General features: G+C 38.2%; 2 protein-coding genes across 2 annotated transcripts in view; one reads left to right on the top strand and one right to left on the bottom strand.

Annotated features, from left to right (window-relative positions):
* The first annotated feature begins 41 nt into the window (after positions 1-41).
* cct8 (chaperonin containing TCP1, subunit 8 (theta)) lies at positions 42-20,138 on the top strand. Its single transcript, XM_055644461.1, has 15 exons — positions 42-200; positions 2,543-2,633; positions 2,733-2,812; positions 5,194-5,343; positions 5,857-6,037; positions 8,486-8,547; positions 11,212-11,349; positions 12,648-12,826; positions 13,454-13,520; positions 13,596-13,683; positions 17,309-17,424; positions 17,950-18,021; positions 18,101-18,265; positions 18,763-18,882; positions 19,892-20,138. Exons 1-15 carry the CDS (start codon positions 141-143, stop codon positions 19,970-19,972), a joined length of 1,650 nt encoding a protein of 549 aa, XP_055500436.1. The 5' UTR covers positions 42-140; the 3' UTR covers positions 19,973-20,138.
* Positions 20,032-21,387, bottom strand: part of LOC129702634 (ubiquitin carboxyl-terminal hydrolase 16-like) — a 45,405-nt gene continuing 44,049 nt past the window's right edge. The window contains 1 exon segment of the mRNA XM_055644481.1: positions 20,032-21,202. Coding sequence (XP_055500456.1) covers positions 21,081-21,202 — 122 coding nt within the window. The 3' untranslated portion in view covers positions 20,032-21,080.

Here is a 21,387-nt window from a genome sequence, read left to right as displayed (position 1 = left end):
TTGCGGCCGCAGTGGTCCCTGGGAAGAAAGGTTGCGGCCGCGGTGGTTGCTGGGGAGAAGGTCCTGTTCCTGCCCCCATCTTGTATCGTGCGGTGCGGCGTGAACTGTCCTGGTCTTTGAGCTGCGAAGTGTTGCTGAAAATGGCCATGCACGTCCCCAAACCACCGGGCTTTGCCCAGATGCTTAAAGACGGTGCGAAGGTGAGTAGTGTGGGGGAAAGGAGGCTGTCCCCATTCGAAAAATGCCTTTGCGGGAAGCCGCGTGCTGCGAGAAGGTTCCAGAAGGAAAGACCGAGTGATGGAGGAGAGTGGGGCGGGGGCGAGGGCTCCTCAGGCCGCGGATCGGCCCAAGGCTGGATGGCAGGGCAGGGGTTTACACCACGCTGGCTGGCGGACAGATGGGTTGGGGTGGGGTTGGGACACGAATGAGCTCTACATGGACCGTCTGCGGCCAGGTTTGGCCGGAACCTGGTCGGGAGCCAGGCCGCCGGTTTGTCGTTGCGGCCTATAGAGTTCCCCATCCCCGCAGGCAGAAGAAAAGCCCAACGCTTGTTGAACGATTGTCCCTCTCACCTCCAACCCAGTCATTTCACTTTTATTAACCCCTTTCTTGGATTTTATCCCCTAATCCATTTTGCGGCCGAATCTACGGCGGCATAGTTAGGTTTATGCGGGAATTCTGTGTATCTACGGGAAAACCTCCCCGCCCAGATCCGAATTGTGATATTTTTAAAACCACAGTATGTTTTAATTTGGCCACTTATAAGAATCACTGAGAATTGTCATCCACTATACCAAGGACTGGTATGGCAAGGACTACTGGGCTTTGCTGGACCGCTGTCAAGTGAGTGCGTTATAAATGATAACGTCGTGCTTCAAACCATTCTAAGCGAGCTTTGGGGTGACCAACACTATAGTGGGTTAGGTTTTGAATACGCCAAGATGCCAGATCCATAATTTATTACAACTGCCGGAGATGTGACGCCTCATTTTCTACCATCCAGGGACTGAGACATCCCTTCCAGTTGAAGATTTGACATCTCTTCCAATTTAGTGCATTACATCTAGAGATATGGAAACGGGCCTTTTATTTGATGTATGTTGGAGAGATGGTATTCTTTAGTTTTCAAGGGTGAAACAGGTATAACTCACAATGCTACCTTGCATAGCACTGCTTCGTTATAGTGCTCTTTGATTTAGGAGCCTTATCTCCCCACCCCAAAAAAGGATAAAGGAATCACAGAATGCAAGGCATAAAGTGATTTGCGATTTGACCAAAACAATAACCATGAGGGAATCACAGATCCAGTCGGGAATCTTATACTGGAATTACAAATGGAAGTGGAATAAATGAGTAAATATTTGGAGTAAACATGCGGAAAAGCACGCAAACTTACAAGTGTTGCCAATAAATGAATTAAAAATTATCAGAATTGCATCTCCATTTCTGTTATGTTCTCGTAGAGCTCTGTTTGGTTTAGCGATCCATTTTCTGGAAATCTAACCAGCTCTGATAATCAGTTTGTATTAGAATTGATCAGTTCTGAAGAAAGGTCGTCATCAACATGAAAAATTAACTTCACTCATGGTTCAATGGTACTTTATTGTCGCAATCCTTTGTACAGTGGAACTCCTTTTTGCCATTTTGTGTTATTCAAGTCCAAAGTTGTTAAAAATGGAGCGTCTTAACTTCGCCATAAAGGCCCGTTCTGGCTGTGGCATTGGGGTGGGATATTAATTTGGCCTTGGCCTGTCCCTTTTTATAAAATGTTAATAAAAATTACAAAAGCAACATGATACTTTTTCACTGGTGCGAAATATCTGTAATACTTCCATATTTATAACTAAAACCTAAATATGACGCCTTCCGCAGAGAAGGTTCCGTATGCAACTCATCCCTTCCAAGTTCCCACCCAATCACCAGCTACTTTACTCTGAAATTGCAGAAGATGCAACACCTGACCTTATAACTCCTCCCTCGACTCCATCAAGGGACCCTGACAGTCCTTCCAGGTAAGACAGAGAGCCGCATGGTCTTCCTCTAGCCTCATCTACTTCATCCCATGTTTCCGATGTGGGCTCCTGTATTTCAACAAGATCAATAGTGGACTCATTTGAGATGCTACTAGCTTTGAGATAAGCAGGATAAATGGGCGAGACAGTCTTTGGTTATGACTGTTGCTTCAAACCGCATTTCTCCGGGTGCTCCGGTTTACTCTGCACTCCAATGGCAGGTTAATTGGCTTCTGTAAATTGTCACTAGTGTGTAGGATAGTGCTCGGTCAGCGCAAACTCGTTGAGCAAAAAGGCCTGTTTCCACGCTGTATCACTAAATGAAACAGTCAGAATTATGAATTTTTTCCAATCCCATTCTTGCAGCATGTATGCCTAATGTTATTCTTTCTATTTCATTTCACTATCCTACAAAAATTGGTTCACAATTTGTGCTGTAATAACTGCGGCTCAACCTGATTAATTATTCTGGGGAAAGCATGACAAATCTTCCTTTTAATAATAATTGTATGCTTTTCTGTACCTTTCAGCATTTTTCTGGATTGGAAGAGGCAGTTTATCGGAATATTCAAGCATGTAAGGAGCTGGCTCAGACTACCCGAACAGCGTATGGTCCAAATGGTATGATTATTCAGTTTAAAGTAGTGCATGAAAATATGTTTAATTGTTCTTTACTTTGTTGCTGGTGTAATTGTTCTAATAAGGTCATTGCTTTTGTAGGAATGAATAAAATGGTCATTAATCACTTGGAGAAACTTTATGTTACCAATGATGCTGCAACTATTTTACAACAATTGGAGGTAGGTGGTTGATTAAATACCTAGTACACATAGGAGGTTATTTAAGCTTCAAGTTTAAACTTCACAGTCTATTCCAGCATTGGTTTTGATTGTTTATGATGCATTAGCTCTGCTGAAAGCAAGTTAAGGAAATCTGGGATATAGTTCTTTAGTAGGTTTGTTGAATTAATTCATGGCATTCTGAGCTATATTTGCAAGTGAACATAATTTGGTGCAAATATTATGCGTGTCAGGCTTGGTTATGGTTGTACAGGAACAACAATATAAAGAATGCCCGATAAAGAAGATTACATTAGTTGCTGTTAGTGGGGAGGAAGGTAGCTTCACCATAATTGTGAGGCGATGTATTTTGGGCGGTTTAAGGATATGGTGTGCATAATGAATGGTGGAAACCGAGGTAGTGCTGCAAATCGGGGAAAATCATTTCACACTGGTGAAAAAAAGTTGTTTTAAAGTAATCCCATCATAAAATATTATAAATACTTGAGTTTGGGTGCATTAGAAAATAAATGAATTTATACTTCCACACAAAACATTAATTGCTATTTAACAACTACAGTGCCCTCCATAATGTTTAGGACAAAGACCCATCATTTATTTATTTGCCTCTATACACAATTTGATATTTGTAATAGAAATAAATCACATTGTCAGATTTTAATAAAGGGTATTTTTATACATTTTGGTTTAGTCCCCCTCCCCCCATTTCAGGGCATCATAATGTTTGGAACACAGCAATGTCATGTATAGAAAGTAGTTATGTTTAGTGTATAGTTTAGCCTATACAGGTACTTGTTTTGGGGGCTAGTCCCCTTCAGTTTTCTCTTCAGCATATTAAAGGCAAGCTCAATTGGGTTCACATCGGGTGATTGTCTTGGCCACTCAAGAATTTACCATTATTTAGCTTTGAAAACCCTTTATTGCTTCAGCAGTATGTTTGGGATCATTGTCTTGCTGTAGAATGAACCGCCGGCCAATGAGTTTTGAGGCATTTGCTTGAACTTGAGCAGATAGGATGTGTCTATACATTTCAGAATTCATTATGCTACTACCATCAACAGTTGTATCATCAATGAAGGTAAGTTAGTCAGTACCTTCAGCAGCCATACATGCTCAGGCCATAACAGCCCCACCACTGTGTTTCACAGATGAGGTGGTATGCTTTGGATCTTGGGCAGTTTCCTTCTCTCCTCCATGCTTTGCTCTTGCCATCACTCTGATATAAGTTAATCTTCATCTCATCTGTCCACAAGACCTTTTTCCAAAACTGTGGTTGTTCTTTTAAGTACTTCTTGGAAATCTGTAATCTGGCCATCCTATTTTTGCAGCTAACCAGTGCATCTTGCATTATAGCCTCTATAGTTCTGTTCATGAAGTCTTCTACGGACGGTGGTCATTGACAAATCCACACCTGACTCCTGAAGAGTGTTTCTGATCTGTCGGACAGGTGTTTGGGAATTTAAAAAAAAAATTTATAGAGAATGATTTCTTCTGTCAGCAGCTGTGGAGGTCTTCCTTGGCCTGCCAGTCCCTTTGCGATTAGTAAGCTTACCAGTGCTCTCTTTCATCTTAATGATGTTCCAAACAGTTGATTTTGGTAAGCCTAAGGTTTGGCTGATGTCTTTCAGTTCTATTCTTGTTTCTCAGTCTCATAATGGCTTATTTGACTTTCATTGGCACAACTTTGGTCCTCGTGTTGATAAACAGCAATACAAGTTTCCAACGGTGATGGAAAGACTGGGTGCTGAGAGCTCTCTTATACCTGCATTAAGGAGGCATTTAAACACACCTGCGCAATTACAAACACCTGTGAAGCCATGTATCCCAAACATGGTGGTGCCCTGAAATGGGGGGACTATGTATAAACACATTTCCACATGGTGAAACCAAAATGTGTAAAAATACCCTTTAATAAAATCTGACACTGCATTTTAACCACATGTGATTTATTTCTATTACACATCTCAAATTGTGGAGTACAGTGGCAAATAAATAAATGACGGGTCTGTCCCAAACATGGAGAGCACTGTGTATTGGAAAATTAATTTTGTGCACTATAACTTTTACATGAGTACTGTATTTATGGGTAACGGGTTCTAAAGCAAAAATATGTCTGATATTTGGGATTTAATTGATTGAAAATTGAGAAATTAGCCATTGGGCGTACCGTGAAGTGACGCAGAATTTTAGTGTTATGGACATTGTGTAAATGAAAATGTTTAGAGCTTTTGCATGGTGGATTTTGTTCTCAAGTGACAGTAGCTCTAGTCAGTTTGAATCAGTCATAATTTGGAAGATGTGAAGACTGTACAAAACTCTTTGTGAATTTAAATAAATGGCCATGTTCCCCTCTGGTGATTTAATTTATCTTTTTAATACAGGTTCAGCATCCTGCAGCTAAGATGTTGGTTTTGGCTTCGCATATGCAGGAACAGGAGGTTGGAGATGGAACAAATTTTGTTCTGGTTTTTGCTGGTGCACTACTGGAATTAGCGGAGGAACTTCTGCGAATGGGTCTTTCCATCTCGGAGGTGTGCTGCTTTTAAGAGAAGTTTGATCTTTAGGGTCATTAAGCTATACAGCATGGAAACAGACTTTTTGGACCAACTCGTCCATGCCAATCAAGTTGCTTAACTGTGCTTATGCCTGAACCTTTGAACCTTCCCCATCCATGCACTCGTGACAAAATTGCCATATGTCATATATGTATCTGCCTCCATCACTTCACCTATAGCAGCTAATTTATTTAGACACTTCACTGTGGAAAAAGTAGATCCTGTAGAGGCACTACGTTATTCACCCTTTGTAGGTTTTGCATTTTAAACGATGATGCAGGAATTTTAATAAAATGAATTCTGAATCCTGAATCCTTTCAGGAAGTCCTTTCCTGAAGGCTGGTTGTAGTTGCAGTCTTCTGCCCACTCCACTTCATTGGATGCTTTTTGGCTGCGGTGATCATGATCTGGCTACGGTCCTCCCACATCTGGACAGGGTCCAGGTGAATCTGGCCAAATATTTCATACTTTTTCTTATGTACTTTACAGGTGATAGAAGGCTATGAGGCAGCCTCCAAAAAAACTCTGGAAATCCTTCCAGATCTGGTATGTTGCTCTGTTAAGAACCTGCAGGACCCAACAGATGTAACGCCTGTTATTCGAACTGCTGTAATGAGCAAACAATATGGCAATGAGGATTTCCTATCCAAGCTGATTACACAAGCATGTTGTATGTATCAAAATATCACAAATTCTTAATGTGTTTAAATTATGTTTATAACTGATTAAAACAGTTTTCCAATCAATGTGCAGATAAATATTTAAATAGTCTTTGCTATATCTCTGCATGTCATTTTGAGAAATAAGTTTGGAGTTGGAAAACTTGTTGAATAAATTGGAATGTGATGTAAGGCAATAATTGTTGTTGAAGTTGAGTAGTAGTCGCTTGTATTTTGTTTGGAATGTTGACGGGTTACTTGAGTTATTTTTAGCAGATATATAATATTTTGTTCCTTCAGGGCTGTTGTGGTAGTCCAAGGATTAAACCAGCCATCACAGAATAGAATTGAGAGTGTTTTCAGCCTGATCTGATATTTGGAAGTTGTCACATACAGTATTGGTTAATGGACAGAATCATGGCGTTGTACAGTATATAAATGGGCCCTTCAGCCCGACATCCATGTTGCCCACCTACACTAATTCATTTACCTACATTAGGTCCTTATCGTTGTATATCATCAGCTTGTATATTGTCTTATGTGAATAAAGTGCAATGATTGTATCTGATGCCACCATTTCCTCTGGCAGTGAGATCCATATATCAATCACTTTAAAAAAACAAAAAACTTTATCCTCGAATCTCTTTTTAAAATTCCTTCCTCTCATCCTAAACACACTACTTCTTGCTTTTGATACTACAACCTGGAAAAAAAGGATTCTGACTGCTTATCCTATCTAGGTCGTTTACAATTTTATATGCCTCTTTCAGATTTCCAATCTCTCCTCATAACTTAAGACTTCCAATCCTGGCTACTTCCTAGTGAATTCCAGTGAAACAGCATCCTTCCTATAGTGTAGTCACCAGAATGCAATACTCCAAGTACACCCTGGTCTCTGAAGTTCTCTTGTTAGAAAAAATTAAGCAGGAATTAATAATGACAATTGAAGGAATTAATTCCTTGCATTGATTCATCACAGAATACTCATTCAGCATGAAATCAATATATTTCACTAGGTAAGTGAGATGGTAAGTCACACGTTCCTCCTTGGTACATGTGACAATCAAATATTAATGAAGGACAATATCCCAACAGTATGATATGGATGAATAGAAATGAATAACTACTTTCCTACGACTCAAGGTCTCGGAAGCCCAATTAAATGGAACAACAGAACTGGCCATCTGAAGAAGCATTGTGTGTCCATTCCTCCTCAACTCCTGCCTGATCAACTGAGAACTGAGTTTCTCCAGTAATTTGATTTGTTCAAGATTCCAGCATCTGGAATGAGAAAGGATATAATGGCTCCATTCAAAGATATATCCATTGGTACCAATGCTTCAATGCTAGGCTAAGGAACTGGCTGTTAAAATGGGAATTAAAGATACCTGGAGGCATAGGTTAAGAGATTGTAGTGCATGTGATGAATCTTGGTTACCAAATCTATGTAGGAATGTAGGTGGAAGAACTGTCCAGAGCAATCCATTCCATTGACCAGGAACATAACTTGGAGGGAGGCAAGTCCTGGAAACAAGATTTAACTCCATTGAAGTGGGACAGCATGGGAACAGGTCCAACGTAAGAAAGGAGGAGCCCTGTATCTGGTACTCAATATAAAGGGAAGCTGTAGGTCTGACAGCTTGAGACTTAATAGGTGATATAGTGGGCAATGTGCGAGTGCTTCTATGTTTTCTTTGGAAATTAAGAGTTTGAATGCAGATAAGTTTATCTTTCATTGGTTGTCAATTATGTGACTAAATGTGAATTCAATATAATAATTGTGTCAGATACATCACAGCTTTATCCCGAATTTGAAATAATTGTTAGTACATTGTGTTAAAGTATTTGTGTTCATTTCATAAGTCTTGTATGGTTAGGATGGATAATTTATAGTTAGCAAAATGTAGTGAATGTGCTGAGTGTAGCTTGTTGAGTTGACAATCAAGTTTATCAGACATATTTAGGCCTGTATATGATTTTGGTAAATTTTAAACATAATTATATCAAGCTTTTGATGGTAAACCGGTGAATATTTAAGCTAATGTTTCTTGATACTATTTTGAGCCTTGGAAGTACTTTTTAAGAAAGAGGCGGCGGTTGTTGCTCATAGTAACATTGTACTGATTTTGGCGTTGGGCCAAAATAATTATTAGTTAGGGGACCATACAGCAGTTTTGGGAATGCTTGAAATTAACGCAGCGTCTAAAAGGGAAAAATGTTGGGAGTGATTTGAGATGGGGAGGTGAGATGACTAGAGGAACATGGATAGTGAAAATTAATAACCTGGGAGGAAGATAAAGCGTAAGAGCAGAAGTGGGAACTGTTATAGACTGAGGACTTTATCTATGGTAGTAGACAACTAATCAATAACAATTGGAAATGCAACATTTGCAGAACAGTTGGACAGTCAAGTATCTTACTATTTTAGTAGTAATTGCTTTATTTTCCTTGCCTTGCAGTGTCCATTTATTCAGAAAAGGGTCATTTTAATGTGGACAATATTCGTGTCTGCAAAATTCTGGTGAGTTGAGTAAAACAACTTTTTGTTCGGTGGATTAAACTTGCCTTGATGAGCCATCCTTAATTTCTATTAATGTTCAACTGTATAAGTAATAACATTTTCCTGTTTTGTATTAAACATAAAGGCTGTGTATGCCCGATAGTTGCTTTTCTAAGAAATCTCGTAACAGAAAATATAAAAACAATTGTGTCAATAAGGAACAGGCAGATCAGGACTTGAGAGTTTCATATCACAATAACAAAGTTATATTTCTATACAGAATTTTCAAAATGTTATTTTTAATAGTTATAAGTTTATCTTTGTTTCTACAAGGTAAACATACTAATGGCTTTACATTGCGCTGTTTACTAGACTATAATTGAATAGTAGTAATAGAAGCAATTACTTGTCAATTTCATTGCCCACCCGTAGTTATAGTGGCTGTTCTTAAGATATAACTGTGTTGATTACTACAGGAAAAGTACATGGAATCAGTTTTTGTTTTCTCCAGAAAGCTTTTTTTTGCTTGTCATTTCTCGTAGTGACTTTAAAATGCTTCAGTAGTTCTCAATCAAAATCCTGTTATAACCAATTCAGACCACATAATATAAATACCGGGTTATATGCCCAACTCGTGTTTTGGCCACACATTAAATCGGAACTACCTGAAGTTGATTGAATTGTATGAATGTTGCAGAATGTTATGAAATTTAGATTTAGTTTAAAAGAATTGTTAATGTCTACGCAGAAATATTTGGTTACCGTATTTTCCGGCAATGAAGTCTCACCCCTATTTTGAGTCGCTAAATTCTGGAAAAAAAGGCGGGCGGGACAGGATCAAGGGTTTAGTTTAGTCAGTAGAAAGGCACTTTTTTTCCAACTTAACAACAATTTTACAACAGCAAGGTGACCAAAATTAAACACAACATTCAAAATGTAGCCTCACCAATATCTTGAACATCTGTAACATTATATCCCAACTTCTATGTGCAATACCCCAACTGATGAAGACCAATGTACCGAAAACCTTTCTGAGTGCTCTGCCTACCTGTGATACCACTTTCAGGGAATTTTGTACCTGCACTGCTAGATCTCTGGTCAACAACACTCCCCAGAGCCTTGCCATTCACTGTGAAGGTCCTGCACTGGTTTGACATCCCAAACTGCTGCACCTCGCATTTATCTGCATTAAATTCCATTAATCATTCCTCAACATACTTGCACAGTTGGTCAAGATCCTGCTGTAAATTTAGATAACCATCCTTGCTATCTACTATCCCACTCACTTTAGTGTCATCTGCAAACTTACTAATCGTGCCTTATGCATTCTCAACCAAATTGTTGACGTAAACCACAAACACCGAAGGGCCCAGCTCTGATTCCTGAGGCACACCACCAGTCACAGGCCTCTAGGTCACCCTCTGCTTCCTTCCATGAAGCCAACTTTCTATCCAGTGGGCTAGCTTTCCCTGAATCTCATGTGATCTAACCTTCCCAGAGCAGCTTATGGAACCTTCTCAAATGCCTTGTTAAAATCCATGTAGACAATGTCAACGCCTCTGCCTTCATCAACATTTGTTTCTTCAAAAAACTCAAATCAGATCTGTGAGACAGCTCTCCCACATACAAAACCATGCTGAATATTCCTAATTAGCCCCAGCCTATCCAAATGCATACATATCTTATCCCTCGCACTACTCTCCAGTAACTTGCCTGCCATAGATGTTAGGTTTCCCAGGCTTTTCCTGGCAACCCTTCCAAAATAGGCACAACATTAGCAACCCTCCAGTCTTCTGGTATCTCACCTGTGTCTAATGAACACGGGCCAATTTGGTATAAAGTGACTTTGATTCGGCATTAGATAGCCACTTAACATTTACGTGGAAAGGAGCAAGTGGCCATAAAAGCTGTATTAGAAAATATAATTTCCATGTAACCTCCCTGCAATAATCAGACACCATTGTATCTCTGACGAACACAGCTGCTACTTTCATCACAAACCCATTGAAGTTCCTAAGACATTGGAGCAGAATTATGCTATTCAGCCCATTGAATGTACTCCGCCATTTAATCGTGGCTGATCTATCTTTCCCTCGCAACCCCATTCTCCTGCCTTCTCTCTGTAACCTTTGACATCCTTACAAATCAAGAACTTGTCCATCTCTGCTTTAAAATACCCGACAATGTCTGTGGCGATGAATTCCACAGATCTGTGGATACCGCTGGCTAAATAAATTCCTCATATCCTTTCTAAAATTAAGTCCTTTTATTCTGAGGTTGTGCCCTTTGGTCCTAGATGTTCCACTAGTGGAAACATCCTCTCCATATCCACTCTTTCTGGGCTTTTCATTATTCGGTAGGTTTCAATGAGGTTTTTCCCAAGGTGAAAACATCAAATACTAAAGGGCATATGTTTGAGGTGAGAGGAAGAAGGCTGAAAGGAGATGTGCAGGGCTTTAAAAAAAATATATATTGAGATTGGTAGCTGCCTAGGACACGCTGCCAGGAGTGGTGGCGTATGATAGCGGCATTTAGACTGGTACATGAACAGATATGGTTAGAGGGATGTAGACCAGATGAGATTACTTTAAATTGGCATAATGCTCGACGTAGATATCTTGGGCCAGAGTTCCATAAAAATATTCCTGTGGTATGTGATGGTAATGTATGATTTTTGTGTTTCAGGGATCTGGTGTGCTTTCTTCATCAGTCTTGCATGGAATGGTTTTCAAGCGTGAGACCGAAGGGGATGTTTCCTCTGTGAAAGATGCCAAAATAGCAATATATTCATGTCCTTTTGATTGCATGGTAACAGAGACCAAGGTACTATACTCTAACCAGTTTCTGTTAATAGCATTTCACAAATCTTTTCAAATACATTTAACCATATTCAATGATCTATTCTACATTTTCCTTAATCTCTATTCCCTTTGCCCTGTTTTCACACCTTCACACGTCCCTATCTATCTCCCTCCTCCCTTACATCAGACTGAAGAAGGGACTCGATCCAAAACGTTACCCATTCCTTCACTCCAGGGATGCTGTCTGTCCCGCTGAGTTACACCAGCATTTTGTGTCTAACTGTATTCAAACTAGATTCTGTTGCAGTATTTATTTGAAATATAGTCTGTGGTGTATGGACCTGTTCTGTTACCCTTGAAAGATTGGTGTATTAAGGATTTTGATGCTTAATTAATAGTATGATATCCTGCTGTTGAATTGTGTTTATTCTGACCTGTTTAATAATAGCATAAATACAAGCATGCTGCAAATGAATCCGAGGTCAGTTAATTACAGTTTAAGTATTTTTAGGTGATGGTAAATTGATCTCAAACTTGTATCCTTGCCTCACTGGCAGAAATAAGTTGACTTCAAAATATTACATTTAGCTCTTATTTTCCCTGAATTTTATATTTTGGACAATTGAATATATTTGTTATTATGTTTTAAATCCACTAAGAAGAGCTTCTCCATTTTGAAAGCTATTCCCAAGATTATATTAACACATATGTTCCCCTTTATTCCCTTTCTTTAATTGTCAAGTTGTTGTGGTGCATGAACTGAGCACGTGGTCACCATTACTGCTGCTGCAAATGACTTTAATTCCTCTTGTTTTTGATCAGAGTTTGGTGTTGCATACTTTGTTTAGTTATTTCATAATACTGTAATAACATTTTCCAGGCAACCAGGTGAATTTAAAGCAAGTGTTGGATCTGGGATCTTGATGTGTTAGAAGGAGAATGGATATGAGTGCCAATGAAGATAGGCACAAAATGCTGAAGAAGGGTCTCGACCCGAAAAGTCACAAATTCCTTCTCTCCAGAGATGCTGCCTGCCCCACTCAGTTACTCCACCATTTTGTGTCTACCTTCGATTTAAACCAGCGTCTGCAGTTCTTTTCTACACATGAGTACCAGTGAACCAGGTGCTCAACTATCCTGGTTTCTGAAAAATCAGCTCGTGGATTATCAAAATGCTGGTGTAATTTAGACATTTGCAAAAAAATTACTAGGACATTTGCAAAAAAAATTGTGCAAATTCTTCATAAATCAAACATTCCTGGTTATGCTTAGTGCACCTATAACATTCAATTTGAATTTTGATATTTTTGTGTTTTTAAGGGAACAGTTCTGTTAAAGAATGCAGATGAATTGATGACTTTCAGCAAAGGAGAAGAGGATCTCATGGAGATTCAAGTGAAGGCTATAGCAGATGCTGGTGCTAATGTAATTGTAACTGGAGGAAAAGTGGCAGACATGGCCCTGCATTATGCTAACAAGTACAAGCTGATGGTAGTTAGGTACATTATTTTATACATTCTAGGCCCAGACTTGGCTCGCTTGATTATTATATAATGCCATTGGTCACAAGATTATAATTTCTTACTTTAAAATGCAGTTTGGTTCATTGAATGTTGACATATCTATCTTTAATGTTTATAAGCAATCCCATTTAAAGAACCTGTTAAATTGATATTCATAAGCAGTGGGGTCCAGAAAAGTATGTGCATATTAGATCATAGACAAGGATGTTGTACTTAGCCTTGGCAAGCAATACTCTCAATCACATTTTATGTAGACAGCACGTTATCAAATGAGAGATAGTCATTTGGTTTGGTTACCAAAGGAATGCAGACTATTGTAAAACAATCAAATGGTAAGGATATGCTTTTGGGAGAAAGTTTTAGTTTTTGATAAGGAAAGAAAGCTGGTATCAATTTTCACGGGGAATTGGGGGAATTTGAAGGGACTAAGTATTTATGAATTTTGAGTAACATCTACCTTTTAATTAATTCACAATCTCCATTGGTTACTTTTTGTTTGTAATTTATAGATTATTTTGATATTAATACCCACATTTCTGTTTATGTTTGAACTAATATAGTCTCAAGTACATTTATGATTTCATATACGTTTTTTCTCCCCAGGTTAAACTCTAAATGGGATTTAAGAAGATTGTGCAAAACAATTGGGTCTACAGCACTTCCACGATTGGTGGGTAGCACTATAAATTAAATACCACAGTAGCATTTAATGATGTAGATTTTAAATATAATCTGAATTTTACAGACACCTCCCACTCCAGAAGAAATGGGATACTGCGATAGTGTTTACTTGTCAGAAGTTGGAGACACACAAGTGATAATATTTAAGCATGGTGAGTATTTTTTAATTGAAAATGTGTTGGATATATGAAGATAGAACAAAAGTATGTTGTGATTGACAGCAAGGAGGAAAACATTAGGACTGCAAGATATGGATTATATAGCCAGTTGGGCAGTGAAGTGGCAAATTAAATTCAGGCAAGTGGGACTTGGAAACTGCAACAACACAAAGCCATGCTAAATACGTGGAAAGGTTATTAAATGGTGTGGAGGACCATAAGAACCTTGGTTTCCATGTTGAGAGATCTACAAAGATGAGTAAGATGGGGTTTTTTTTTATCATACACCAAGAGTGGAGATCTTTTGCAGAACCATGTACAATTTAAGATAAACAACTGCTTGAGTTCTGTGCACAATAGTTTTTGCTGCTTTTTGACCACTTAGCAAAGTGAGTATTTATTGCCCATGGTGGTGAGCTACTGCCATTCTCCTGGTGAAGGTACTCCCACAGTACAGTTGGATGGCAAGTTCCAGGAATTGGGCCCATGTCAATGGAAGAATAGCTATACATTTCAAACATGATATGTGACTAGTGTGGAGCCTGTGGGTGATGGTGGTCTGATGTACTTGTTACCTTTGCCTTTGTTTGGCAATAGTGTTTGTGGGTTTGAGAGGTGCTGTTGGAATGACCTATGTAACTGCTGTGCATCTTTTCAATGATGCACACAGCAGCTATAATATTCCACCAATTTTATTTTTTTGGGTGGGTGGGGTGAATTTAAGGGTAGGTGATAATCAAAAGGATGGTTTTCTCTTAGATTGTGTCATTAGCTTGGGAGTTGTTGACACTGACTCATCTAGAAGAGTATTCTATCATAATTCTGAATTGTCCTTGGATTGTCGGGATGAGTAGTATACCTAGCCTCTTACCTGCTCTTGATAGTAGACATTTTCCTTATAAACTTCAGCAAGGCTTTTAATAGATTCCGGTGATTAGACCGCATGGGATCCAGGGAGAACTATCTGGTTGGATACATAATTTGTTTGATGGTAGGAAGCAGAGGGTGATGATGGAAGGTCTGACCTCCAAGGCATCTAGATCATCCATATCAACGATTTGGATGAATACTGTTCTGGATGTACAGGCATGGTTAATAAGTTTGTAGATAACACAAAAATAGGTGGTATCATAGACATAACAAGGGGGTTATCAAAAATTACTGTGGATTCTAGATCAGCTGGTAAGTTGGCTAAAGAATGGTAAATGCCGCTTGATGCTGATATATGTGAGATGTTGAATTTTGGGAAGTCATCCAAGAAGGACACCAAGAAGGACAAACACAATGAACAGTAAGGCTCTGTGGGGTGTTGCTGCACAACAGGGTGATTTAGGAGTACAAGTACATGGTTTCATGAATGTGTTATTGCAGATGGGTAAGGGGATGAAGAAGGTATTGGCATGTTGCCTCAATCAGGGCATTGAGGATAGAAGATGAGATGTTAAGTTGCAGTTGCCCAAGACATTGATGAGGGTGCACTTGTGAGTATTGTGTTCAGTTTTAGTCACCCTACTTTAGGAAAGATGCCATTATGCTGGTAAGAGTGCAGAAAAGATTTAAGAGGACGTTCCCTGGACTAGTCTGGGTTATAACGAGAGGCTAAGACTTGGCGATGGTATGCTGATTTTATAAAGGTATATAAAATGATGGAGGCTGCACAGATTGGGTGAATGAACACGGTTTAAGGGGAGCATATTTCTTGGGAAACAAATATAAATTAAGAGGCGTTTAAACAGACATGTAAATAAGCAAGGAATAAGATGATACCTAATGTGAAAATGGGATTAATGTATATGGGCCGAATGGTCTGCCCTAGGGCCTATTTCCTTTCAGTACAGTTTTGTATAAGACAGGGCATGATGAATGATTGTCAAGGGAAGGAAACGCAATAGCACAGAAGACATTGCAAGGTGAGTCTATAAAAGCCATACAAGTAGAATGTCAGCTTCCTTTGGCAGCCTTGGATCAAAGGTTGTTATATCCTCCTACAGAACGCACATTCATTGATTTGGCCTGTTGTGAAACCATGTGAATCGTGGAGGTTGACGATTACAGAGTAGTAACTAGAACATTCCAGAGTGTATCCCTAAACTCAACTTTGTGGTCAGAATGCCCTAATATAGTCTATACTATTCCATTGGGAAGATCAGTAAAAATGTCCCTTTTTCACCAGTGTTACCTGGAATTGTTGGGTTGACAGGGAGAGCTTGGATTGGCTGGGAATGTTTATCTTTGGAGAATAGGAGATTGAGGGCTGACTAACTTTAAAGTATACAAAATGAAGAGCGGCATGAATAAAGTGAACATTCAGTGTGTTCCCCACATTAGAGGATTCTAAAACTTGATTGCAAAGGGTTACGGTGAGGTGGGATAGATTTGAGAGCGATCTTGGAGAACAACATTTTCACTCGAACAGTAGTCCGTATCTGTGGCAAGCTGCCAGAGGAAGCTACAGAAGCAAATTGCAATTTTCAAGACATTTCGACAGAGATAAGAAAGGTTTAAAGGGATATGGGACACATGTAGGCACAAAGGACTAGCCTGCAATAGACACTGTTTCCATGCCATATAGCTCTGGTATTCTTACTTTATTTTCCCCTAAAGTTTGGGGAATCAAGAACTGATGCTTTGGTTTCAGGTGAGCGAATGATTTAATAGGAACATGAGGGATATCTTTTTCATATAGAGGGTAGTATATATGGAATGAAATGCCAGAGGAAGCGGTTGAGGCACATTTAATAACAATATATATTTGGATAGGGAAGGTTTTGAGGGATATGTGTCCAACATTGGCAATTGGGAGTAGCGTAGGTCAGCAACTTGGTCGACATTGGTGAGTTGGGCTGAAGTGTGTTTCCGTGCTCTGTGACTTTTACAACTGCAGTTGAGTTGTTGGCCACTCGATTCACCCAGAATCTTGATGATGTGTGACTTGGTGATGGTAATGCCATTGGACATTGAGGGTAAGTGGTTAGAATGCCTCGGGTCACTGTCTGGTATTCTTGTGCAAGTGTTGTTTGCCACTTACCAGCATATTTTTTGAAATATTGACATTTTGAAGCCTTATACAAAACAAGAAATCCGATTTTAGTGAAAAATCTCATTTGCAGAAAACATGGACCAATTTATTCCCTCCTGTTAAGAGTATTATTACTTGTGTTTCATTTATTATACCAAACTTAGAATTAAAAACTGACATTTTACAGTTATGATTTGATGTGGTTTTGTGACTGAGAACCTTGACTGCTGGTAATAATCTAGATTAAAGTTGGAATGGTGGCCATATTGTTATCATTTTTGATGAAGGAAACGTTCATTTTTTTAATTTAAACTTCAGGATATAGAATCCTGAAATATTTTGTGTTTGCAGGTTTAGTAATTTAAAAATATTTTGCTGAAGCTCTGCAGTTGATTGTAATGTCTTGAGTTGTATCACATTTAGTCACGAAGCAAGTTACCAGTTAGTTATCATTTGCATCTATTACCTGAAATGGACATGGATGAATCATTCAGATTCAGATTCAATTTTAATTGTCATTGTCAGTGTACAGTACAGAGACAACGAAATGCATTTTTATACTATTACGTGAACCTTAATTGGTGAATTGTATTTTTGCAGAGAAAGAAGATGGTCTAATTTCCACAGTTGTAATCCGTGGTTCAACAGATAATATAATGGATGACATTGAGAGGGCAGTTGATGATGCTGTTAATACCTTTAAAGTTCTCACGAGGGTATGATATGTTCTTATTAATAATCAAAAACATCAACTTCTAATATTCTGTGGATTTCCAGTATAAGGTGTTTTATTTTAAGCATTATTCAAAATCACACTGCTGTATTTTACTGCCAGAGGAAGCGTTAGAAGTGAGTACAATTATAACATTCAAATGATACTTGGATAGGAAAGATTTGGAGGGATATGTGCCAAGTGTGATGACGTTGGTTGGGCAAATTTAGTTGGCGAGAAGTGAATGAGTTGGGTTGAAGGCATGTTTCTGTCCTATATAGCTATATGAATGTTAAAAATTGAAATTTGCAGGACGCTACTATTTCCATTATTTCTATATCCCCATGTCTCGTTAATGTTTTATGCAGGATGTTCAGCTTTTATGACTTAATATGCAGAATTCATTTATGAGTACTGCTTTTAACATAAATCTTTCCTGCAGTAACATATACAGAGCTAAAATTTGGATATGTATTGTATATTGCTTCAACATATTCAAATATATTTTAACAAAATATTTAATTTGCAGGATAATCGCTGTTTGCCAGGTGCAGGAGCTACTGAAATTGAACTGGCTAAACGAATCACTACTTATGGAGAGGTATGGAATGATAACATTTCTTTATTCAATGTTATATTTTCAGTGATAAATGAATAATATAATCTTGATTTATTTTCAGTCATGTCCCGGTCTTGAACAATATGGTATCAAGAAATTTGCAGAAGCTTTTGAAAGTGTTCCACGAGCATTGGCTGAGAATTCTGGTATTCGGGCTAATGAAATAATTTCAAAATTGTATGCAGTGCATCAGGAAGGAAACAAAAATATTGGATTTAATATTGAGGTATTTATTAAGTAATCAGTAATGTGCTTTTTTAAATTGCAGCTAATGGTCTTTAAGTACCCTGGGGGTTCAGTTTTAGGGTTTATCCTGACCAGGAAAGGCTAAAAGAAATGACCAAAAACATTGTCCAAAAAATAATGCCTTTTGATAATTAAAATCTTGCCAAGCTTTTGGTGCAGAAACTTTGCATGAATTTAGTTTATTCTGATTTAGCCAATATTTCAATTGATGGGAATTTGCAACTCAGTTGACCATAATTTGAGGGCAAACAATAGTTTTTGTAATGGATAGATATGTTTGACAGTATGAAAGTTCCCATCATGTGAATGTGTTGTACGCTATCTGGTTATCAACTCAGAAAAATTGTAGATTATTAGAACCTTTAATTCTTGCATTTATAACTTTGTTTGTTCCCCCACCCTCCAATCAGCCAGTTCACAAAGTGCTTTCCTATTTTTAAATCAGTTTCTGAATACCATTTGTTTTCTTGATTTTAGAGTGATAGCTCAGGTCTGAGGGACATGCTGGAGGCTGGAATTCTGGACCCATACTTGGTCAAATACTGGGGAATTAAGCTTGCTACAAATACTGCTGTCACTGTTCTAAGGGTGGACCAGGTAAGTAGGCCAACAAAAAGGACTGACTTATGCAATCATTTGCAACATGAAGATTTGGTTTTACTGCATGAATGTTGGCATCCATTAAAAATACCTGCCCAAAAGTCTAGATACCAGGAATTTGTTTTGAAAGCCTGATCATCTCTGGCAACATCTAATTGGATAAACTAGAATTGTAGCCATAGATGTGCATTGCTACCAGGAGCCATCAATTGTGATTACAATTCTATCCTAAACATTATTATAGCCATTTGCATTTGTTTGCCATCAGAAAATTTGGATCAGAAAATTCGAATGGCATTTTGAGATTTAATTCTGATTGGTATAATTGAAGTGTAGTTATTAGGATAGGCTCCCATTATTGAAATATGGGGTATGTACATGGGAAAGTCTATAGCAATTGAATTAATTTCCCAAATTAAAAATATTAACTTCTATGTTAATATCATTAACCAGTTATTTTATCATTAACCATTGGTGGCAAAAAAAGGTGAAGTATACTATACTGAATGGCAACAATGGTGGGTATTGATCATTAAATACACCAGATGCTGCAAGGACTGATATAGGGAAAAGTTTGGCATGCTAGGATTTATTCCTTGGTGCGTGAGGGGTCATCTTATAGAGATGTATAAAATCATGAGCGTCATAGGTTGCATGCGCTTTTTTTAACCAGGGTTTTGGAATCGAGAACTGGAGGAGAAAGATTTAATAGATACCTGAAGACAACTTTTTCCACGTAGGGCGGTATGCATATAGAATAAGCATATAAAATGCATATTGAACTTTAGACTGTACACTAGCATAATTCCAGGTTAAGTGAAGAATGGGAAACTTTTTAAAAGGACTGCTGGACATGGGCTCTTGGCTAATGCATTAGGATTTATGAATAGTTGGATATTGAAATGTAACTGTATAACAGAAATAACTGTCACTAACTGAGCTATTACATTGTACTTCCAAATTGTTGGACAATTTACTCACCACTACTCTTGATATATTTTTTCAGATAATCATGGCAAAGCAGGCAGGTGGACCCAAACCACCACCCCAGAAGAAGGATTGGGATGATGATGATCAAAATGAGTGAACAATTTCATCAACTTACTGTACTGTCAATTAACTGATAAGTACTAACAGGGCACACTTGATGTTGAGTTTCTTTATTTATACAGTTTTAGTTAAGATTAAAAAAAATTCATTGTGCACAGTTCATTTCTGGTGTTCTGTCTAATAAAGAAATTGAACAACCAAAACATTCCATGTCTTTCTTTGTTCTACTATGGTACTTGTAGGTATTTAACAATAATTAAAGACTTCCTCTGGAATAAGATGCATAGCAGCATTCTGCTTTAATTCTTAAAGTACCTTTGGCCCTAATCCTACCCGGGCATCCACTGGGCTGCCAAATTGCGTTCTGTTAGAACAATGGAGTAAATCAACCAGGAAACAAGAATGGTTTTTGACTATTTTTTGAAACCTATGCTTTTGAAAATGAGTTGTTTAGGGACTGAGCTTAATTTATTTTGTAGTACAAGATGAAGACTGCCATTGGGGTGGTTGTGTTAAATTCAGACAGTGGGGAGGCTCGATTATCCAGTTTTGGCAAAAGCAAACAGACAATGCAGGAATCTTTCTAGGACAAAATACTAATTTTATTCCAGTTGCAATTGCCTGAAACAAAACTTATAATTGTATAAATACATATGAAGCAATTTGCATAATACAAGCATCCCAAATTTTGACTCAGCTGGTGAGTGGGGAAAAGTTATCTGATCAACAGATATAACCATCTTCATTTTTTAAATTGCATCATCTTACATTTAAAGGAGGAGAATAGTTAAACCATCTCCATTAGAATTGATCATCTTGTTTCATGTTAAAATGATTTGAGTACTCCTCGTAGACTGAGTTCAGCGGAACTTATTGCTATCAAAAGTAATCAATTTTATGCCCCAAAGCATCATCAGTATAACCTGAAACGGTAATGTTTCATATAATCTAGGAAAAATACAGGCCATTTTGTTTAGTGATAAAGAAAGATTCATTTTAGAAATTACATTAATCACTTTAGGGGGGGTTTCTCACATCGGCATGTCACAATCAACTTTCCATTTAATAAATGTTGCATAGATCCTGATATTTCCAGAAACTAAAGGTTGCTGTGCGCCAGTTTTCAATGTTACATCCTTTTTAAGTTAGATCCTCTCATAAAACAGCAGGTAGGCCTGTGCATTTAATACTTTTGTCTCTGACGCTTCCTGCACATGGCTATCGCTTACATGGAACCATCTTCCCCTGGGTGCCTCTGCATCGATCCCTAAAGAAAAACAATGTCAATTGGTAAAATATTAATTGCACAATACTACAGTATTTATTGCTGCTGTCCACATTTCCCAGGACCTAACCTTGTGCTCAATTTCTTTCCACACAACATGTTGATAATTTGTCGTATTCTGTTAATTCATCTCAGTAGAGCTAAATGGTAAAATCCCGTATTCTGTT

The sequence above is a fragment of the Leucoraja erinacea genome, chromosome 13, assembly GCF_028641065.1.
Source record: "Leucoraja erinacea ecotype New England chromosome 13, Leri_hhj_1, whole genome shotgun sequence".
NCBI classification, from domain to species: domain Eukaryota; kingdom Metazoa; phylum Chordata; class Chondrichthyes; order Rajiformes; family Rajidae; genus Leucoraja; species Leucoraja erinaceus.
The sequence above is the reverse complement of the archived record's forward strand: the minus strand, read 5'-3'. Positions and strand labels throughout refer to the sequence as shown.